The sequence below is a fragment of the Miniopterus natalensis genome, chromosome 1 (genome assembly GCF_054644295.1).
Source record: "Miniopterus natalensis isolate mMinNat1 chromosome 1, mMinNat1.hap1, whole genome shotgun sequence".
Lineage (NCBI taxonomy): Eukaryota > Metazoa > Chordata > Mammalia > Chiroptera > Miniopteridae > Miniopterus > Miniopterus natalensis.
In genome coordinates this window covers 84,552,768-84,574,295 of record NC_142081.1, presented here as the reverse complement: position 1 = coordinate 84,574,295, position 21,528 = coordinate 84,552,768, and the positions used below count along the sequence as shown (strand labels likewise).

General features: G+C 36.6%; 1 protein-coding gene across 2 annotated transcripts in view; it reads left to right on the top strand.

Moving 5' to 3' along the window:
* The window catches only part of MPP7 (MAGUK p55 scaffold protein 7), a 289,619-nt gene that overhangs the window by 191,142 nt on the left and 76,949 nt on the right, over positions 1 to 21,528 (top strand). For both annotated transcript variants that reach the window (XM_087823709.1, XM_087823717.1), the window contains exons 7-11: positions 3,350 to 3,431; positions 3,973 to 4,058; positions 14,712 to 14,786; positions 14,980 to 15,176; positions 15,647 to 15,711. In XM_087823709.1, the coding sequence (XP_087679835.1) occupies positions 3,350 to 3,431; positions 3,973 to 4,058; positions 14,712 to 14,786; positions 14,980 to 15,176; positions 15,647 to 15,711 (505 nt within the window). The remainder of the gene's footprint in view (positions 1 to 3,349; positions 3,432 to 3,972; positions 4,059 to 14,711; positions 14,787 to 14,979; positions 15,177 to 15,646; positions 15,712 to 21,528) is intronic.

The window sequence follows — 21,528 nt, the reverse complement described above, 5'->3', positions numbered from 1 at the left end:
ATAAAACTACAATCAAAAGAAAAATAAATAAATTCCATTAGCACTTGATTTTAATTGTTGTTTACTCTAGTTAAGACATTTCTGTGTTCTTAAAGCAAATAGCAGTTTATAATATAATAGTTGCTGAGTACTATGTTATGTACTTTACCTACATTATATTTAATCCTCATAGTTGGTATGAGGATCATAGTTTTTCTTTTTACAAACCAGGAAACTAGCATTCAGAGAAGTGAAGCAACTTACTCAAAGTATGACAGCTAATGAGTAGTAAACCAAGATCCAAACTTGTCTCTTTAGTTTTAAATATTAGTTTTCTTTTTCTTTTTCTTTTTTTTTTTTAATCCTCACCCAAGGCTATGTTTTTATTGATTTTTTAGAGAGAGTGAGGAAGGGAAAGAGAGAGAGAGAGAAACATTGATGTAAGAGAAACAGTGATCTGTTGCCTCCCATAGGCTCCCCAGCCGGGGATCTAACCTGCACCTAGGTTTGTGCCCTGCTCGGGAATCAAACCCGCATCATTTTGGCGCACAGGACGATGCTTCAATCCACTGAGTCACCCAGCCAGGGCACTAGTTTTTTCTTCTGCACTATATTGTGTCTTTCTACTTTTCCCTTTTGGTTCTTTTTTCTCTTCTTGTTTTATTTAAGGGCAACTTTGGTGTACTGATAAATGCATTGGATACCTCTACTCAGAAAAATATACAGATAAGTTTGCATATTATATCAAGGGATTTATTGAGACCCTGAACCTCATCCATGGATATCCTAGCACACCCTGTATTCCTAGTTAAGATTGTTTAGTTTAGGTTATACCGTCCTGCTTTTCATCTGTGGTTATAACTGTGCTGGCAACCTAAAAAGCTCATGATTTTTATTATGGAGGTGATATACCTATTAAGAATAGTTGATGCTCATGTTGAATCTAGAAAGAGCTATCTCAGGGCCTAGCACCATAAAGTGACTAATTCTTGGTGGATTCTGTGCATCTGTCAAATGAAATACCTTTTAATTTTGGTTAATTAAACCTTTTAGGGAGATTATTGAAGGCCCATCTTGAGGAGTTCAATAATTAATAATTTCTTTGATTAGTCATAGTTTCCCCAAGGGCAATAGTTTTTGGTGAACTAACATTTAAATAGTCATCAGTAATATTTAAGTCCTATGCCTTCTGATAAAATAAGATCTTCAAAATGTTTATCAAAGAAATTCTGCATATACTGCATCAAGATTTCACAAAAGATTTAACAGTACCTACTGTGAGTTAGTTTAAATTAAAAAAAAGTGGAATGAAGCATGTAAAAGAATCTAAAGCTGTTATTATAGTTTGTTACTGAACATTTATTTAATAGCTAATAAGCATGTAAGGACTGAAATAATTAGACCTAACTTTGAGGTGGTGATTCTTCATCTAATACCCTCTTTTGTTACAGATGCTATAATACACGGTATTTAAAGTGAGAATCTGAACTAAGATAGGGCAAGAGTAACATGTTAGATTTGATAGGACCTTGGATGTAGAGGGCAAGAGGAGAGAAGACGTCAATAGTATAGGAGGTTTTTATTTAGGTGACTAGAAGTTCTATACATGAGTTAGCAAGAATAGAAGGAAATGCATGGGGATATAAATGACTAATTTCCTTATGGTTATACTGAGCCTATGGGGCTATGCAGGTGCTAGGAAAGGGTTAGATATTTAGGAAAGGAACCAGGGAAATTTTGTTAAAAATAGGTTGAACTGATAAGTTGTTTTAAAAAGTGAATATTTCTCTTTAGCATGAGAATGTTTTCCAGGTTTGTAATGTTTGTGTATTTGAGGGATATTATAAGCACCTCTCAAAATTATTCGGTTTCTTAGTAGTATATTTTGGTATAAATTGGCAAGTTTGTAATGTACTTAATAGCATTTTTTCCTCTCTGCTTCCCCAGAAGTAGGCAAGGAGAGAGAAGCCAAGGTGAAATAAAATTCTTTCAAGCATATGGTCAGGAGATTTTGGCAAATGATTCAAGAGAAAAGGCCATACAGTTTAGCAACCAAGGGTTAGATTATCTGTGTTAAAATGTAATTTTCTTTATTCAACCCAATTATAATGTGGTGAAGTGAATACCAAGCTTGCATTAGGTGCCCTAAGTGAGTGTTATAGGGTGTCACTTATTTGTTATACATCCTTACAGCAGTGAGTTACTTAACATCTCAGTCTTAGATTCCTTATCAGAAAACATACCTCTTTGAGAGTGTTTTAAATATCACCTGAGATAGAATGTTTTTGAAATACTTTATAAGTTCTTGTGCATTATGTGTTAGATAAATGTTCCATAGAATGATAAAATAGGAGCTAGATGACAAATATTTAAGCACAGAATGGTTCCCTAGGAGAAGAGGCAGGGAACAAAGATCACAAAGGCATTTGGCAATGGAAAGGAAAAAGGGTGCTAATTCTAGGGGAGGCATGGATAAAAGAATTGAGAGAAGGAGAGAAAAGCAGTGGTCAGGATGTGAGGAGCAGAGCTGTCCTCCCTCCCTTGTGAATTTGGAGCAGTTTATATTTGTTGTATCCAGAAGATTAATTTTTAGACAGCTTAAGAAAATGAAATTCTATTAGTTGGTGGGTGTACTTCATCCTAAATTTTCAGTGTTTCTTGCATGGGTTGTCATCTTAGTTCTCTGAGAATAGTGGTTCTCAAACTCTGGTATTATAAGAATTACCTGAGGTGCTTATTTAAAATGCAAACTCCTGGCCGTGGCTGGTGTGGCTCAGCGGTTAGAGTGTTGGCCCACACACCTAAGGCCATGGGTTCTATTCCTGGTCAAGGGCTTGTACCTCGGTTGCAGGTTAGATCCTGGGCCCCAGGATCGTGCAGGAGGCAACCAGTCGACGTGTCCCTCTCACGTGGATGTGTTTTCTCTCTCTCTCCTCTCTCTCATTCTCGTTCTCATTCTCACTCTCCCTTCCACTCTCTCTGAAAACCAGTGGAAAAAATATCCTTGGGTGAGGATTAAAGAAAAAAAATAGTGGAAAAAAAGAGTAAAAACAAATAGTATTTAAATACAAGGTATTAGAATGGAAAGAAGATAGTTGTACTTTCCATAGTGTTGAAGAAGTTAAAGAGTTCAAAAATCCTTAAATTTTTCTGGAAACCTTAGATGATATATGTGTGGTACAAAATTCTAGATCTAGTAATGAGCATTTGTAAGGCACATGGCATGATGTCTATTTCTCCTGCCTCATTTCTTTAATTTTTTGTAGTTGTTGTTTTTACTTTTTCCAGGTAAATCATTTTATTTCTGGCTCTCCCATTGTATCACCCAGCACACACGTTTACTCACAAATGCTTGTATTTTTCTTAAAAGGGAGCCACCATTAAGAAAGATGAGCAGACTGGAGCCATTGTTGTGGCTAGAATCATGCGAGGAGGGGCCGCAGATAGAAGTGGTAAGAGTTTAAATGCTAAGCGAATAGGGACAATTCATGTTGCATTTTTTATGTAATATTTTTAATATATAACTAAGTGGATAACAATCTTTTGATATAATACAGCAAAACAAGAAATAAAATATTCTTCTCTGTCTTGATATATGGAAACCTGTATAAATAAGTGAGAAATAAATCTCTCTCTACTCTCTTAGTTAACGGGCTTCCAAGGTTACATTAAGACTTGTTTCAGTGTTTCTGGTTTGAAAGGTACTACTAAAAGCATGCACCTTTTCAAAAAAAAGAATTGTTTTATATGATAAAAATAATGTGCATTTCTGGACACTGAGCACGATGCTGTCGTCTTTCTCTGCCAACATTATGATGTAGTCTTTGACTCATTGCTATATATGGGATCTGAAAATGGAGAAACATGAAGGTCTTCTTTCCAATCCTCAGATGTGTTAAGGGAACCAAACAATGCTTTAGTATGGATACAACTGCAAATTACAGTTTCTTTTGTAGGTAACACTGCTAATTTGCTGAATTTGCTATTACTCAGGTCTTATTCATGTTGGTGATGAACTTAGGGAAGTGAATGGGATACCAGTTGAGGATAAAAAGCCTGAAGAAATAATTCGGATTTTGGTAAGCTAAAATTTTATTTTAAATTTTCAATAAAAATAAAATTGAATCAGTATATTTCCAACTTAGTTATGAATATAGGATTTGGACTTAGCAGTCCAGGTTTCAAATTCCATCTTCATCACTTAATCCTTATGTGTCTTTGGAAAATACCTTAATCTTTTTATTGCCGAAATGTTTTCATTTACAAAATGAGAATAAGAAGAGGTAAGTATCTCACTGGAGTGTTTTGAAGATTAAATGAGCTAAAGAGTTTATTACATGGCCTGTCCCAAATCAGGTACTTTAAATAGATGCCATCCACTCTGGTTTTGGTTTTTATCTTTCTCTTTCTCCCATCAACATAGCCTATGCTTTCTAGGTATATAAAATAGTAAAACTAATTTAGATGTCTTATGAAATCTAAAACAGAATTAAATTATTTTAGGCCTATATTAATTCTTAAGTTCACTTGTAAGGATAAAATGAAAGGAAACTGCCCTTGTTACATATGAAAACATAATATGAACCTACAGAAATAAAAAGAAAGTTTAGTATTTCAAAACACCTCAGTATAAATGCAAATTTAGTATATGATTAATATTTAAGTTTTAAAAAAATGCCAAAAAGTAGAGAAAGACTTTAATGATGGAAAATGCAAGCAAAAAAATAATATGATTGTAGAATTGAAAACTTTATGAACAGAAAAAGATGTCATACATGAAACAGACAAATAAGCCCTGGCCGGTATAGCTCAGTAGTTAGAGTGGCAGCCTGCCCACTGAAGGTGTTGCAGGTTCGATCCCCAACCCTGGTTTGGGCGTGTGCGGGAGGAAACCAATAGATTTGTCTCTCTCACATCAGTGTTTTCTCTCTCTATCTCTCTCTCTCTCTCTCTCTATCTCTCTCTCTCTTTCTCTCTCTCTCTCTCCCTCCCTCTCTCCCTCCCTCTCTCCCTCCCTCCTTCCCTCTCCCTCTCCCTCTCCCTCTCCCTCTCCCTCTCCCCTTCTTTCCCTCTCCCTCCCTCCCTGCCCTCCACCCCTTCCTTCCACTCTCTCTAAAAATCAATGGAAAAATATCCTCAGGTGAGGATTAACAACAACAAAAAAGACAAATGAGATTGCAGAAAATTTTTTTCATATATATGATAAAAGGTTAATACTTTAATATATGGAGACCTTATAAAAATTAATAAGAAAAACCATTTACAGAAAAATTGACAAAGCATACGCACAGATAATATACAAAAGAAAACAAGATGTCTGAAAAATACTGGATTGGTGGGGATTTAAAAGCTTAATAATGCCTAGAGTTAACCAGAGTATAGGGAAATAGATATGTTTACATGCTTTTGGTAGTAGCATAATTAATAGAACCTTTTGAGGTGGCTGCCCAAAACTATCACATTTTTAAATTTGCATACTCTTTTTTTTGTTGTTGACAACATTAGAGATGTACTCCATTTCCCCCATCTTTTGCCCCGCTGCACCCAGCCACCTCCCCATCCCAGGCCTTCACCACACTATTATCCATGGCCATGGGCTATGCATATATTCACATATGTTCTATGGTTAATCTCTTCCCATACCCTTACTCCCTCCCCTCTAAGATCTGTCAGTCTGTTGCATGCTTCCATTTCTCTGGTCCTATTTTATTTATAAGTTTATTTGATTCATTAGATTCCACATAGAAGTGAAATCATGTGATATTTGTCTTTCTCTGACTAGCTTATTTCACTTAGCATAATAATCTCCAGGTCCCTCCATGCTGTAACAATGGGTAAGAGATTCTTTATCACAACCACATAACATTCCATCGTGTAAATGTCCCACAGCTTTTTTATCTACTCATCTACTGATGGGCACTTGGGCTGTTTCCCGATCTTAGCTATTGTAAATAATACTACTGTGAACTTACGGGTACAGATTTTCTTTCTGATTGGTGTTTCTAGATTCTTAGGATGCATTCCCATAAGTGGGATCACTGGGTCAAATAGCAGTTCCATTTTTAATATTGTATTTTGAGGAAACTCCATACTGTTTTCCACAGTGGCTGCACCAGTCTGCATTCCCACCAGCACGTACTAGGCCTCCCTTTTCTCTACATCCTCGCCAGCATTTTTTGTTTGTTGATTTATTGATGATAGCCATTCTGACAGGTGTGAGGTGATACCTCATTGTGGTTTTAATTTGCATCTCTCTGATGATTACTGACTTTGAGCATTTTTTCCTATGTCCATTGGCCATCTATATATGTCCTGTTTGGAGAAGTGTCTATTCAGGTCCTTTGCCCATTTTTTAATTGGATTGTCTTTCTGGTGTTGAATTGTATGAGTGCTTTATATATTTTAGAAATAAACCCCATATCAGGTGTATTACTGGGAGATATGTTCACCAATACATTGGGTTCCTCTTTTATTTTGTTGTTTCTTTTGCTGTGCAGAAGGTTTTTAGTTTGATGTAGTCCCATTGGTTTTTTTATTTCTTGCTTTCTCTTGCCCTAGGAGCTGTATCAGCAAAAATACTGCTATGTAAAATGTCTGAGATTTTACTGCCTGTGTCATCTTCTAGGATTTTTATGGCTTCGTGACTTACATTTAAGTCTTTTATCCATTTTGAGTTTGTTCTTGTGTATAGTGTAAGTGGGTGGTTTACTTTCATTTTTTTGCATGTATCTGTCCAATTTTCCCAGCACCATTTGTTGAAAAGACTGTCTTTACTCCATGGCATGCTCTTGCCTCCTTCATCAGATATTAATTGACCATATATGCATGGTTTGATTTTTGGGCTCTCCGTTCTGTTCCATTGGTCTATATGCCTGTTCTTGTGTCAGTAACATGCTGTTTTGATTACAATGGCTCTGTATTATAACTTGATATCCGGTATTGTGATCCCCCCAACTTTGCTCTTTCTCAAGATTGCTGCGGCTCTTCAGTTTGTTTTTTGGTTCCATATAAATTTTTTGAATATTTGTTCTAGATCTGTGATATATGCCATTGGTATTTTTGTTTTTAATCCTCACCCAAGGATATTTTTACCATTGATTTTTAGAGAGAGTGGAGGGGAGAGAGGGGAAGGGGGAAGAGAAAGGAGGGATTGGGGAGAAATATAGATGTGAGAGAGATAAATTGATTGATTGTCCCCCAAACATGCCTGACTGGGGCCGAGGATGGAACCTGCAACCCAAGTATGTGCCCTTGACCAGGAATCAAACTCATGACCCTTTGGTGCATAGGTCAATGCTTTAAGCACTGAGCAACATAGGCCAGGGCACAGTTGGTATTTTAATAGAGATTACATTGAATCTGTAGATTGTTTTGGGTAGTTGGACATTTTAATGATGTTAATTCTTCCAATTCATGACATGGTATATGCTTCCACTTATTTGTGTCTTCCTTAATTTCTTTCTTCAACATCCTATAATTTTCTGCGTACAGGTCTTTTACCTCCTTGGTTAAATTTATTACTAGATACATTATTTTTGTTGTGGCAATGGTAAATGGAACTTTTTTTTTAGTTTCTCTTTCTGAGAGTTCATTATTGGTGTATAAAAATGCCATTGATTTCTGGATGTCAGTTTTCTACCTGCTAATGTGCCAAATTCATTTATTAAATCTATCAGTTTTTTGGTGGGGTCTTCAGGGTTTTCTCTATACAATTTCATGTCATCTGCAGATAATGACAGTTTTACTTCCTCCTTTCCAATATAGGTACCTTTTATTATTATTACTATTATTGTTATTATTTTGTATGATCACTGTGGCTAGGACTTCCTGTACTATATTGAGTAAGAATGATGAAAGCAGACATCTCTGTCTTGTACCTGATTTTAAAGGAAACACTTTTAGTTTTGCCAGTCAGTATGATGTTGGCTGTAGGTTTGTCATATATGGCCTTTATTACATTGATGTATGTAATCATCAATAACTACTTTATTCCCACTTTTCTGAGAGTATTTATCAAAAATGGGTGCTGGATTTTGTGAAACGTTTTTCCTGCGTCTATTGATATGATTATGTGATATGTATACTGCATTTTGTTTATGCGATACATCATATTTATTCACTTGGAAACATTGTACTAACCTTGTATCTCTGGAATAAATCCAACTTGGTCATGGTGTATGATCTTTCTAATAAATTCCTGGATTTGATTTACTAATATTTGTTGAGGATTTTAGCATCTTTGTTCATCAAGGATATTGGCCTATAATATTCTTTCTGTGTAGTATCTTTATCTGGTTTTGGAGTTAGGATAATGCTGCCGTCGTTAAAAAGAGCATGGATGTCTTCCCTCTTATTGAATTTTTTGAATACTTTGAGGAAGATAGCTATTAGTTCCTATATGTTTCTAGGAATTTGTCCATTTCACCCAGTTTGTCCAATTTGTTGGCATATAGTTGTTCATAGTATTTTCTTACAATCCTTTGTATTTCTGTGATGTCAGTTGTTACTTTACCTCTTTCACTTCTGATTTTATTTATTTGGGTCCTCTGTCTTGTTTCTTGATGAGTCTTGCTAAGGGTTCATCACTCTTGTTTATCTTCTTAAAGAACCAGCTCTTGGTTTCATTGATCTTTTGCATAGGTTTTTTAGTTTCTATCACATTTATTTCTGCTCTGATGTTTATTATTTCCTTCCTTCTGCTCACTCTGAGCTTTTCCTGTTGTTTTCTTTTTAGTTTTTTTTAGCTGTAGGATTAGATAGTTTATTAAAGAATGTTCTTGTTTCTTTTTCATTATCTCTAATGAACTTCTCTCTCAGGACTACTTTTGCTGTGTGTCCCATAGATTTTGTTGTGTGTTCATTTTCATATGTTTCTAGGAAGTTTTTTATTTCTTCCTTGATCTTATTGGTAATAAATTCATTGTTCAGTAACATGCTGTTTAGCCTCCATGTGTTTGAATATTTTTTAAATTTTGGTTGGTTTCTAGTTTGATGACATTGTGATCCGAAAATATGACTGATGTGATTTCAGTGTCGTTCAACTTGTAGAGACTTATTTTGTATCCTAACATGTGGTCTGTCTTTGAGAATGTCCCATATGCAGTTGAGAAAAATGTATATTCTGGAGCTTTGGGATGGGATGTTCTGTAAATGTCAGTTAAATCCACCTGAACTATTGTGTCATTTAGGGTCAAGGTTTACTTGTTGATTTTTTTGTCTGGAAGATATATCCAGTGAAGTAAGTGGGGGTGTTAAAGTTCCCTAGGATGATTGTATTGCTGTCGATCTCTCCCTTAAGTTCCTCCAAGAGTTTTTAAAATATATTTAGGTGCTCCTATATTGAGTACATACATGTTTACCAGGATTATATGCTCTTGTTGGATCGATCCCTTTAGTATTATGTAGTGACCTTCTTTGTCTCTTTTATTGCCTTTGTTTTAATGTCTGTTTTGTCAGATACTAGTGTTGCTACCCCACCTTTCTTTTTTTTCCATTTGCATGGAATATTTTTTTTCATCCCTTCACTTTTATCCTGTGTGAGTCTTTTGGTCTGAGGTTGGTTTCTTGTAGATAGCATATATATATGGGTCATGGATTCTTACCCATTCATCTACCACTTGTCTTTTGATTGGATTATTTAATCCATTTACATTAGGGTTATTATTGATAGGTATTTATTGCCATTTTAATTCTTTATGCCTATTTCTTGCAATGCTGATTTGGTGGTAATAAACTCCTTTATCCTCCCCCCCCCCCCCCGCCCCCCGTCTGGGGAGCTAATTATTTCACCTTCAATTTTGAATGACAGCCTTGCTGGATAGAGTAGTCTTGATTTCAGAACCTGGCTTCTCATTATTTTGAATACTTCATGCCATAGCCTTCTGGCCTGTAGTGTTTCTGTAGAGAAACCAGCTGACTTCTTTATTGGAGCTTCCTTATAGGTAACTGACTGTCTCTCACTTGCTGACCTTAAGATACTCTCTTTCTCTTTAATGTTTACTATTTTAATTATGATGTGTCTTGGTGTAGGTCTCTTTCTCTTCATCTCGATTGGGACTCTCTGTGCTTCCAGAACTTGTATAACTTTTCCTTCACCATGATAGGGAAGTTTTCTGTCAATATTTTTTCAAACAGGTTCTCTATCTCTTGCTCACTTTCTTCCCTTCTGGTACCCCTATGATGCAGGTGTTGTTACATTTCATAATGTCACTAATTTCCCTTAAACTATCCTCCTGCTTTTTAATTATTTTTTCTTTTTTCTGCTCTGATTGAGTGATTCTGTCTTGTCTTCTAATTCGCTGATTCAGTCCTCTTCTTTGTTCAGACTGCTGGTTATTCCTTTCACTATATTCTTAATGGCAGATATGGTATTCTTTATTTCCAACTGGTTCTTGTTCATGGTTTCTATGTCCTTTTTCATGCTTTTGAGCATCCTTATAACAATTACTTTGAAACCTGTTTCTGATAAATTGCTTGCCTCCATTTCATTTAGCTCTTTTTCTGTAGACTCCTCCTGTTCTTTCATTTGGGGTCTGATTCTTTGTCTCCTCATTGTGGCTGTCTTTTTGTGTGTTTGTCTCAGTGGCACAATTTTTAACTCTTTAGGCTGAGTGTCTGTAGAAGTAAACCTTGATCACCATATATGAGACTGTGTAGGGGCTGCCCCCTAGGCATGGTTGTTCCCAGCAGGGTGTAGAGCCTGTTGGGGTGCCCCTTTCTTGTGTGCCGTTTGTGTGTCTAGTTTGATTGAGCTCTGGCGTGGTCTGAGGCCCACCACTTGTTATATTGGTTCCAGGTCCTCTTTGGTAGATTTCAGTTGCAGGTTACCGTCAGACTTTGTGTGTAACTGGCTTTGGCCTACCTATCTGAATCTGCCACTCTGTTCATTGTTTGTATCTGTGTCTATTAGACCTGTGTGTGTGTGTGGGGGGGGGGACCAATCTGTGTATGTGTGTTGGCTTCTTCCAGCTTAGGGCTGAGGGCAGATTTGTGGTCAGACTGAGGCTCCTTGAGTATCCTCCTATGTCAGCTACTCTGCCTTCCTCCTGAGGTTGCCTGGTCTTCCTCCAGAGCCTTGCAAAGAGAGTCTATAGGATGGACCCAGGCTAGCCTAGCTTGGAATAGTGGACCTTCCCCCTGTTTGGGGATTATGCAATTAGGCACTCAGTGAAGTGAAATTGGTCCCTGCTTCAAAGCCAAACTCCTCAATCTCTTCCAGAATCTCCAACTCTAGTTCCCATTAAGGGGGTTTGCTGCAGGTCCATGTTGGGTGCAGCCTGCATCTCTTCTGCAGGAGCAGGTTCGGTCACCCTGGGCTCAGGGCAATAGATCAAAAGAATCTCCTCTTGAGGTTGTTGCCGGTCCAGCCAGCCGGAGGGGGCTAAGCACTTCCTCCCAGTCCCAGACAGTAGGGTCTCACAATTGGAATGTCCTGCTCCGAGGGGCCCTTCTGTCCTCCACAGAACTGCACCCAGCAGGGATATCTGAGACTTCACAGGGCTGAACGAAACATTCTTCTCTTGGGGGTTGTTCCCTCAGCCTGCAGGAATGGGGGATGGCCACTATGTTTTTTTCCTGGGGCTGTGCCATGGAAGCCATAGGAAGCTCAGAATCTGCCTCTCCACAATGCAATCACAGAGCTTAGCACTCTCCCATCTGTGTCCCTGACAGAAGCCGCCCTCAGACACACCATTCAACAGTCCCAGCGCTGTGTGGCACCCGTGTCATCACACCATCCAACCAAGCAGGAGGGGCTCCGAAAATCAGCCCTGTACAGGACTCTAATCTCTCCATGTGTCTGGTCTCAACTAAAGGGCCAAAATTCCCAGCTCCACTCGGGGTCCAAACCTCACAATATGGGTCAATAATCTTAGACCTGTGCCACTCCCTTGCTATGTGGCCAACCCAGCTTGATAGGGGAGTCTGGGCAGCTCCACAGGTGGGAGGAGGGGCTCCGACTTTGCATTCAGGTGAGAGAGAGACTTCCTTTTATCTCAAGCTACACAGTTTAGTCACTGACTGTGGTTCTTCCCAGTGCCTTTCCGGAAAGTAGAGGGTCCTTCAAAGTCACTGATGGGTACAGCCCTCAGATTCCTCTGTTGGAGCCAAATACAGCTGTGCAGCCCCTCCAGCAGTTGGAATCTGGAGCAAAGTTCAGACTGGGGCTGCTAATAATAGGAGTGCTCCTTCACTGGGAAGATGCAGCCCAAGTCTTCCAGGCAAACAATCTCCCTGATTCCCTCTACCTGATGCTATGTTGGCTCTTCTTACTGTCTCTCTTGCTCTGTGTTGGGGATCCCTGCATGGGGTTGAGATCTCACACTCCCAGGTGGAGGGAGCTTTGCAGCCACCATATCCCTTGGACCTCTCAGCTCTCAAGCGTCTCAGCACCTGCCCCTGCAGAAAGGGCTTTCCCTTTCTGCATCTCCACTCTTACCAGTCTCTACCTGGCTTCTTCAGTGCTCCTTAAATGTAATATTTTAGACCAGCTACACTTCAGTTGCTTGGTAGTTTAGCTGTAAGTCCAGTCCATGGCTGGGAGCAACTGCATGCAGCCCTCAGCTACTCATTGGAAGGGCTAATGAAGCAACTTAAAGCTATCACAGGCTTGGCCTTTTAGCACATAATGCCGAACAGATGAGGTGAATTTTCCGGGAACTTTGCAGCATACCAGTTACCCATAAACAGCACACCTTTGTCCAAGAACCCTAGCCACTGTACAGGCCAACCGTCAGGACCACTCAGTTCCCGAAGAACCTGAAGCAGTTCAGAAGGAACAGCCATCCCTTCGGTCATAAGCATCAGGAATTAAAAAATGACAGCAATGGGGTCCCTAAATAAACACAAGGATACATCCTCACTGCACTGTCAGAGCTGAAGCTGCTAGAATAGTCCTGGGTCTTTCCCACTGCAGTGATCTCACTGTCATAACTAATGCTTGTTTCCCTTCATCCAGGCCTGTCATTTTCTTATGCGTAGGTCTAGTCTTACAAAATGCAAGTGCATTATTTGAGCCTGTACCATGCCATTGCAAGTCAGTGCGAGCTCACTTTTTGTTTTCAACTTATAAGTACAAAGCACCCATGGGAATTCTCTCTACATAGCACTGAAGGATTGGATGTTTTCCTGACAGCACAAAAAGTAAATAAGTAAACAAGCAAAAGGCAGCAAAAAAAAAATTAAAAAATTTGAACCTAAATTTACATACCCTTTAATCAAGAAATGTAGCTGTTGGAAATTAACCCCAAGGAACTAATTTGGCAAATGTGCAAAAACAAGATGGTTTTCAGAATATTTAGAAACTATTAAGAAGGTTGCGTTGATTGAATAAATATTTAGCTACATGATAAGTTACTGTGAAGCAATCACAATGGCTGGTAGACCTATATTACTTAATAATAATGGTAAAACTAATAATTGCTTATATTGAGTGAGCCCTAAATGGGATTGTTCTAAAGGCTTTACATACATTAAAACACAAACTAGAAGAATGGGAAGGAATGACAGAGAAGACTTTTGCTTTCTCTCTACCTATGCAATTCAGTATTATATGAATTTCTTAATAAGATTTGTGAATTACTTTTATGATAAGCAGTAACAGTGATATTATCATTTTGAAGTTGCTCTTTCATAAATTACAATATTTATACTGTTAAGATCCCATTTTGCTTGAGTCTCTGTGCTGTACTGGAGCTCTTCTTCAGGCTTGCGAGAGCTGATTCTATGCAACTCTTTCCAGCATGTCTGTCAGTGATTGCACACTGGTAAATTGCAATTGACTATGGAGGGGCTATTTATTCCACGAAATTTGTCAAACAAAATTAATCAGGGCCTTTTTTATAAAACACAGTCCTGGTTTACCAGTACACCACTGACAATGAGCCTCAGAGAGATCCAGTTGTTTTCCCTTCTCTCTCCTCTGCCTCCTTCCCCCGCTCTGCTTGTCTCCCTGTCTTCCTCTTTTCTTCTCTTCCTCATTCCTCTTAAATATGCTTTAGATAGTTCCTGCTTTTATGGAATTTACAGTTAGAGATAACAGATATTAATAATTGTATAAATAATTATTTAGATACAGTTATGATAAATGCTAAAACAGGAGACAGAGAATGACATGAGAGTTTATCTCTTTGCTGAGATAGTCAGCAAAGACTTTTGAGTATTATTGCTTGTTTTAATTAAATTTAAATACTTACTCAATATTGTCATCCTTTAATCTATTACATTTGGTATTTTGCTCGCTAACCAGAATATAATAGAGATGAATGTTCTTTATTATTTTTTTCTGATGGTATTGCAACTAATTGAATCATAACTTTATAATCTCATTACTGACAGTGTAGGTATTTAGGTTCTAAAAACATGGGTGCTGACACCTAAATGTAATAGTCTGAACCTTGCACATTGTCTGTTCTCTACCACGTTTATTATTGTCTGGAGTCAGCATCGTGTATAAGTAGCTCAACATGGATGTTAATATATTCATCGGCATTTTAAAAGTGCACAGGAGGTAAAAGAGGGTTTAGTGGTTGATATTTTTTAACTTATTTGACAAACTTTAGTGCTTTCTCATGTTACAGGAATTTCTACTAAAATAGTTTTCTCAGTTTGATCTATCTAAGATAGAAACCCCAAGCTTGTAAATTTTCAGATGCATTTAGCTTTCTACCTATTTTTTCTTCTTTCTTCTTGGCTCTAGAGGTTTTTTTATAACTCTTTCTTTCCTCTGATATCAGGCTCAGTCTCAGGGAGCAATTACATTTAAGATCATACCCAGCATCAAAGAGGAAACACCATCTAAAGAAGGCAAGGTAATCATTACTTTAAAATCTTTCTTGCGGGGCGGGGGGCGGCTAATGTGATTTTCATCTAATACATGTCTTCTCTGTCATGACAAGTTTATTTTAATATTTCTTTAATTGTTCCTAAATCAGAGTTAGAAGAATGTTGGCCATTTGATATTTTTTTTTATATTTATTCATTTTCAATAAAACTTTCTTCCAGATGTTTATCAAAGCCCTCTTTGACTATGACCCTAATGAGGATAAAGCAATTCCATGTAAGGAAGCTGGGCTTTCTTTCAAAAAGGGAGATATTCTTCAGATTATGAGCCAAGATGATGCAATGTGGTGGCAAGCGAAGCATGAAGGTGATGCCAATCCCAGGGCAGGCTTGATTCCTTCGAAGCACTTCCAGGAAAGGTGAGCTACTGGCACGTAATGATGGCCTTCCTTCAACTGACCTTTTGTTCTCTGAAAAATATCATCAAGCATAGTTGTGATAAAATAAGCAGTAAAACCTTGCCTTAGAGTCCTTTATCCCTCAGGTTTGGGTTTCTGTTTTGTCTAGCTAAGTATGAGTAATGACCAAAAATAATATGACAGCACCAGGTCGTATTTGGTTTTTGTTATGAAGCAAATGGAAAATAGCACATTAATATCTGAAACTGTATTAATGTGAAAGATGGCAAAAAGAAGAGTGATTTTGGAGCGGGGATAATTTATAAAATTTTGAAAGTAGAGGATTCACTTCTTAATTTGAATAGATTGCATTGTGTTCATTTTCCCCCTAAGTTTCCAGCTTTTTCTTAAGACTTTTAATATTTTGATGGTGTATTAATCTTGGCTCTGTACTGAAAATTGATAGGCATATTGACCTTCTTTTCCCCCAGGAGGTTGGCTCTGAGACGACCAGAAATAATAGTTCAGCCCCTCAATGTTTCCAACAGGAAATCATGTAAGTTTGTTAATAAGAATGCAGAGTAACCAAATCTTGGTGTTTATTTTTTACTATTAAAGCAGGTATTTGTGGTAGAACAACAGGTCATATTACCTTGTGATAGTTTTTGGATCATCATTTTACAGGAACCAAACAAATAAGAAATTCAGAAGATTAAACTGAATCTTCTGAAGAAAGGGGTGTTAGGAATTATTTGTAATAAACCCATGACTCTTTAAGAAAAGGGCTAATAGCTACTGCTCTCTTTGATTTCTGAATTTAGGTATTTTATTTCTCCAAAGCCAGGAGGTTTGGGTAAGATATTTCTTGGTAAAGATTAAGGGGAAAAATTCACCACATTCTTGGACACAAAAGCAGTTGCGCCTAAGAACAATTAATTGTTCTTCCTCTTGCTTATCCAGAAATCATAGTAACTCTGACCTTTAACTTGTCTGTTTGGAGTTATTACCAGACTAGATGAAAAGAAAACAAGAGTAAGGGAAAAAAAATTGACGTCGAATTACTGAAAAAGATAGTGTGGATTTAGGTGCTTTTGTTTTTCTTTCAACCCACCTTTCTCTCAGCTTCTCTTTATTTCCCACCTCTCCTAAGTCCCCATCCCCTAAATTTTCTACTTCATCTCTTCTAAATATTTAAGGTATTTTAAAAGTTTAAAAAAATCGCTTTGTTTTCAGCATGGAAATTGTACATTAAAAGGCAAAATGAGCAAATAAATGGTTCTGGAATTTTACACCAACATCTGTTTTTAGTATTGTTGCATTTTTCACATCTCCTGTTATTTCTGTCAGTTTGTAGAAGCTTATAGCCCAGGAATTACATCATAAGAGAGCCAAACTACAGTCGGTATAAATCTCCCAAGCAAGCAAATACTTCAAGTGCAGCACTGATTCAAAAGCCTGCTTGTTCTTGTTCCGCTAAGTCTGGGCAGAAGGAAAAAAAATTGTCATAGAAGGCCTCATGTTTTGTGACATCAGAAAGCTTAAAGTTGAACCAGAACGTTGCATTATTTTAAAGTGCGATGAATTTTCACTGACAACTCACCCAGGTGAAAGGATTTTTGAGATATCCATCTGACTTGCTTTGTGAGAAGTTTAAAGTTGGGGTCTACAAGTTTCTAATGTATTTGGTGCATATGGGATAAAATATGTATAACTTAAAATATGTATGTAAAAAGGAATGTGATTCTCTTTGAATCTGAATTCATACTCAAATTAGTTTGAGTATTAGGCAACTTAGAAATGTACAATTTGATATAATTATGAATTTTCATTTATTCAAAAATTTTGATAAACGTTTCTTTACAAAACTATGCAAAGTGAATAGATTGTCTTTTTAATACTTCTTCCCAAACTAGTCTCCATGTAGATTTGCCTAAATGTGAGTTTATGTGTGTGTGTGTGTGTTTAAGCAATAATTGTATTGGACGCTTTTTGTCAACAGACAAAAATTTGCAAAATTTTAATGTTAATACTTCAATATTTGAATTTGAGAATTATTTATTCCAGGATTTATCTTTACTTAAATATCCTCATTTGGATGTTTTACTATTTTTTTTCTTTTTCTGCCTCTTGAATACTGTTTAAAAATATTTACTGATCCTCCTTTACCCTTTGTTCCTTCTTTTTTTTGTTTTCCTTCTATCTGTACTTTATTTCTATTTTTTACTAGATTCTGATTCACTGCGAGATGCATTGTTTGTTCTCATATATAGATGTTCTTTATTTTTGAATAGAAATAAATCTGGTCAGTATTATCCAAATTATATCACTAGCATATGGTGTATATGGCCTTGTTCAGAGACACAGTATATTTTTGTGAAAACTAAATAGAAAGCTAGTGTCTTTATTCTAAAAGAATTAAAATTCCATTTTTGTGAGCATTTTTAGTTTTTAATAGATATTGCTAAATTGCCCGTCAGTGAGACTGTACCAGGTAACAATACTGTCCTCATTCATCCATTCAGATGGCTTGCCATTGGCCGGCTGGGCAGTGGGTACACAGCGAGCCCCTCTGCTTCTCCCAGGCCCTTTACAATCTTAGGATCTTCACTGTTCCTTTGCTTTCCGTGAATAAATTCCACTTTACAATGCTTCAGAACAGTGTCTAATATAATGCACATAAAATCCACTGTTTTAAAGTGTACCTTTTAGTGGTTTTTAGTATATTTACAAGGTTGTGCAACCATCACCATTATTTAGTTCCAGAACATTTTCACCACCCCCAAAAGAAACCCCATTAGCAGTCACTTCCCATGACATCCTGCCTCTAGCCCATGGCAAACACTGATCTGTTTTCTGCCTCTCTGAATAGGCCTATTCTAGACATTTAATATAGATAGAATCATAATATATGGCCTTTGATGACTGGCTTTTTTCATTTAGTGTGATGTGTTCAAGGTTCATTCATATTGTAGCATGGGGTCAGTACTTCATTTCTTTTTATGGCTGAGTAATATTGCAGTGTATGGCTCTATCACACTTAATTTATCCGTTCATCAGTTGATGGGCATTTGGATTGTTTACACTTTTTGGCTCTTAGGAACAATGTTGCTATGAACATCCAGGTTTGACTTTTTTGTGATGAGACATTTTAATTTCTCATGAGAATATACCTAGGATACCCTACCAAAGTTACACATGGTAATTTTACATTTAACTTTTTGAGAAATTTCCAAACTGTTTTCCAAAGCAACTGCACCATTTTACATTTCATTGGCGATGTATGAGGGTTCCAACTTCTTCACATCCTTGTCAACACTTGTTACTGTTTTTTTTATTATAGCCATCCTCGTGGGTGTGAAGTGGGATCTTATTGTGTATGTTTTTTTAAACTTTATTTTTATTGTTGACCCTATTGCAGATGTTCCCATTTTGCCCCCCTTTCCCGCTCTACCCAGCACTCTCCCCCTCCCCTCTGGCCATCACCACACTGTTTTCTGTGTCTATGGGTTATGCATATATGTTCTTTGGCTAATCCCCTCACCTTCATTTGAAATTTGTTGTCTCAGAAACCCATAAACTCAACAGTTATGCAAAAATTATGGTACTGGTTCTAAACATTTTTAAAGGCTTTTAAAAGCACTTTGTTTTATAACCTCTGTATTTGATAGTGATTCTTTATATAACTAAATTGTATAAAGGCCATCTGACTCAACACTTCCTGGACTTCAGTATTTGGCACTTAGATTTTTGCAATAGGACATTCATGTTATCATACCCTGTGCTAAATTATAGAATGAGGCTATGAAGAAAAACAAAAATGATGTAAAATCTTTTATTTTTAAGACTTTGAATACTAATTCACAAAATAGGCTGTAAGAGAAGTGTATGATTTAATGCAAAATTTCTAAAAGAAGAATTTTGTCATGTTAGTATTTATAAAGTTATGAAAAAATAGTCATGTTGATAAAAATTTTGTAAGTTCACGTAAGACCTAGGAAGATATTGTTAAACATTGACTTTAGAATAATGACTTCAGTCAGGTAATAAATAGTATGTATCAAGTTTTGGCCAGTTAACATTTTTCACAGAGTGGTTGCTTGTATTGCTGTGATTTTACGGTTATTTGATTTCACAGTGTATCATTCATTGTAACTAAAGTTTGCATGGAGAAAAAGTTCATGGAAGATGGTTCTGGAACTATAGGCATTCAGTTAATGTCAGCATAGAAGTAAAAAAGGAATAGAGAATCCCAGTACTATTATTTTTGCATTTATATTTGTGCTGGAGTGCTGGCTCCTGGCTCCATGGTAAATAAAATCGGGAGCTGTGATCACACCAACTTCTTCAGGCTTTAGTGCTACCATCCTTATGCAAAGCTCTTAAGTGTGTGCGATGTTCATCTTTGCTGCTTCGTTATTTCCTCCTCTTATCTACTACGTATCCAGAAAATAGGCTTCTCAGACAAAATAATTTACCTTTTAAAATGAAACATACCTAACTAAAAACTAAAACTTAAACTCTTAAACATTCCTTCATCTTAGAAGCTTGATACAGGGCCTCATCTCCTTTTCTTCCTCCTCCTATTTTTTGGAAAAATCCCTTATTCAACAAAGAAATTATTAGAATTTTGTGTTCCCTTCCTCCCTCCTTCATCTAATGATAGGTTCTCACATAATAGATTTATATTAGTAATAGAGATAGAAGAGCAGACCCAGAACTCTGATAGGTTTTCTTTGGTATGGCCAACTTTTAGATTATAATATAAATGATAGTTAAGTGTTTGGAAGTCAGTAAAAAGTATGTAATGTCTTATGTAGTATATAGGAGTGGTTTTCATGACAAACTTGGCAGCTTCCAATTTGTGTGTCGATATAATTTAAAGTATTCTGGTTTTCTGCTAAAAGCTTATTTTTATAGTTCAGTTGCATTTATAAAGCAACATTTTATCACCTAACCTTAAAAAAAATGAATTTCTTTGACTACTTGAAATATTGTTTTTCTTTCTATTGAAATTGAAGTATTTAAGTTAAGAATAGTCATCCTAATAGCATAAATATTAATTTAACTTTAGCTTCAAAAAGGTATAATTTATATTTAAATCCAGTTTATATGCTATTCAGAAAAGGCTCTTATTCATATAGTGTATTTTACAGCAGAATGTTCAAATATTTATTTCTGTGTTTAGCTTTCTTTTTTAGTTATCAAAATATAAATGTCTGAAAATTTCTAACATTGCTGGTTGAATAATATCAATTCAAATTTCTTTTACAAAATGCCTCTTATATAATTCTTGTAATTGAAAAACAAAACAAAATGTACACTTTTTTTGCCTTTTAAAGATGATAAAAACACAAAATATTTTATTTTAGAATTTGTTTTAAACAATCGTGATTGTTATCATGTGGGTAAAAAAGATCTTTAACCCCAGCCAAAAGGTGTCCATTCACACAGGGTGTAACCAAATTCATTCAAAGAAAAGCATTTTGTGGATTAAAGATCACAATCTACCAACAACAGAATTTAAACACTGAGTAAATGAATGAGTTCCCTCTATGTGGTACTGATATCCTGGGAGGCCAAATATTTGCGAATAATACATATAACATTACTCCACAGGTTGTTAATACAACTTTTAAGTTGAGTAAGCTCCTTTCTCCTGCCATCTTAAATAATATTTAGTGTGTTCACCCATAAATTTAATTCATAAATTAAAAGTTAAATCTGAAATTAACAAATAGATTAGATGGCTTATGTTCTTGTATTAAATTTGTATGTCTAAAACTTTGTCAAACATTTTCTTAATATTGGTGGGATTTTGTGTAGTAGAAACATGGGATTTTAAAAAATACTGAAAGTATTTTTTCCCCTAATACTAACCGATACTCTTTGGGAGATGCCAAAGTTCAGTTTGTGTAGAAGAGGTGCAGGTGAGCTGAGCTGTAAATTGAATATCTGATTACTTAATGTCATGAGATGAAGTGAAGGCTTTTCTAATTTTATTGCTCACTTTTTGTCTCAGTAAACTGTGTTCTTACATACATATGAAGATGTTGCTTGTAAAACACTACCAGGGGATGTGCTTTTAGCTTCTCCATATGAAGGATTCTAAGTCATACGGTCTCTTGCCTTTTGTCTGGGGACCCAGTGCCATGCAAGTAAGAGAGTTGATTAATGGCTGGGGGCTGGTCAGTGGTCATGGATTATTGCAGACTTGTAGGGGAGATTGCAGTGTGGGGAGATAGGGGAGTGTACGAACACCATATGTAGGGTGGGGATTTAACTTTGCCCCTGTGAATATTATCACACCTAGATAGACACCATTTCTCCACTGGGCCAGACTATCAGACATGTCCCCTTCAAAGTAGCATCCAGC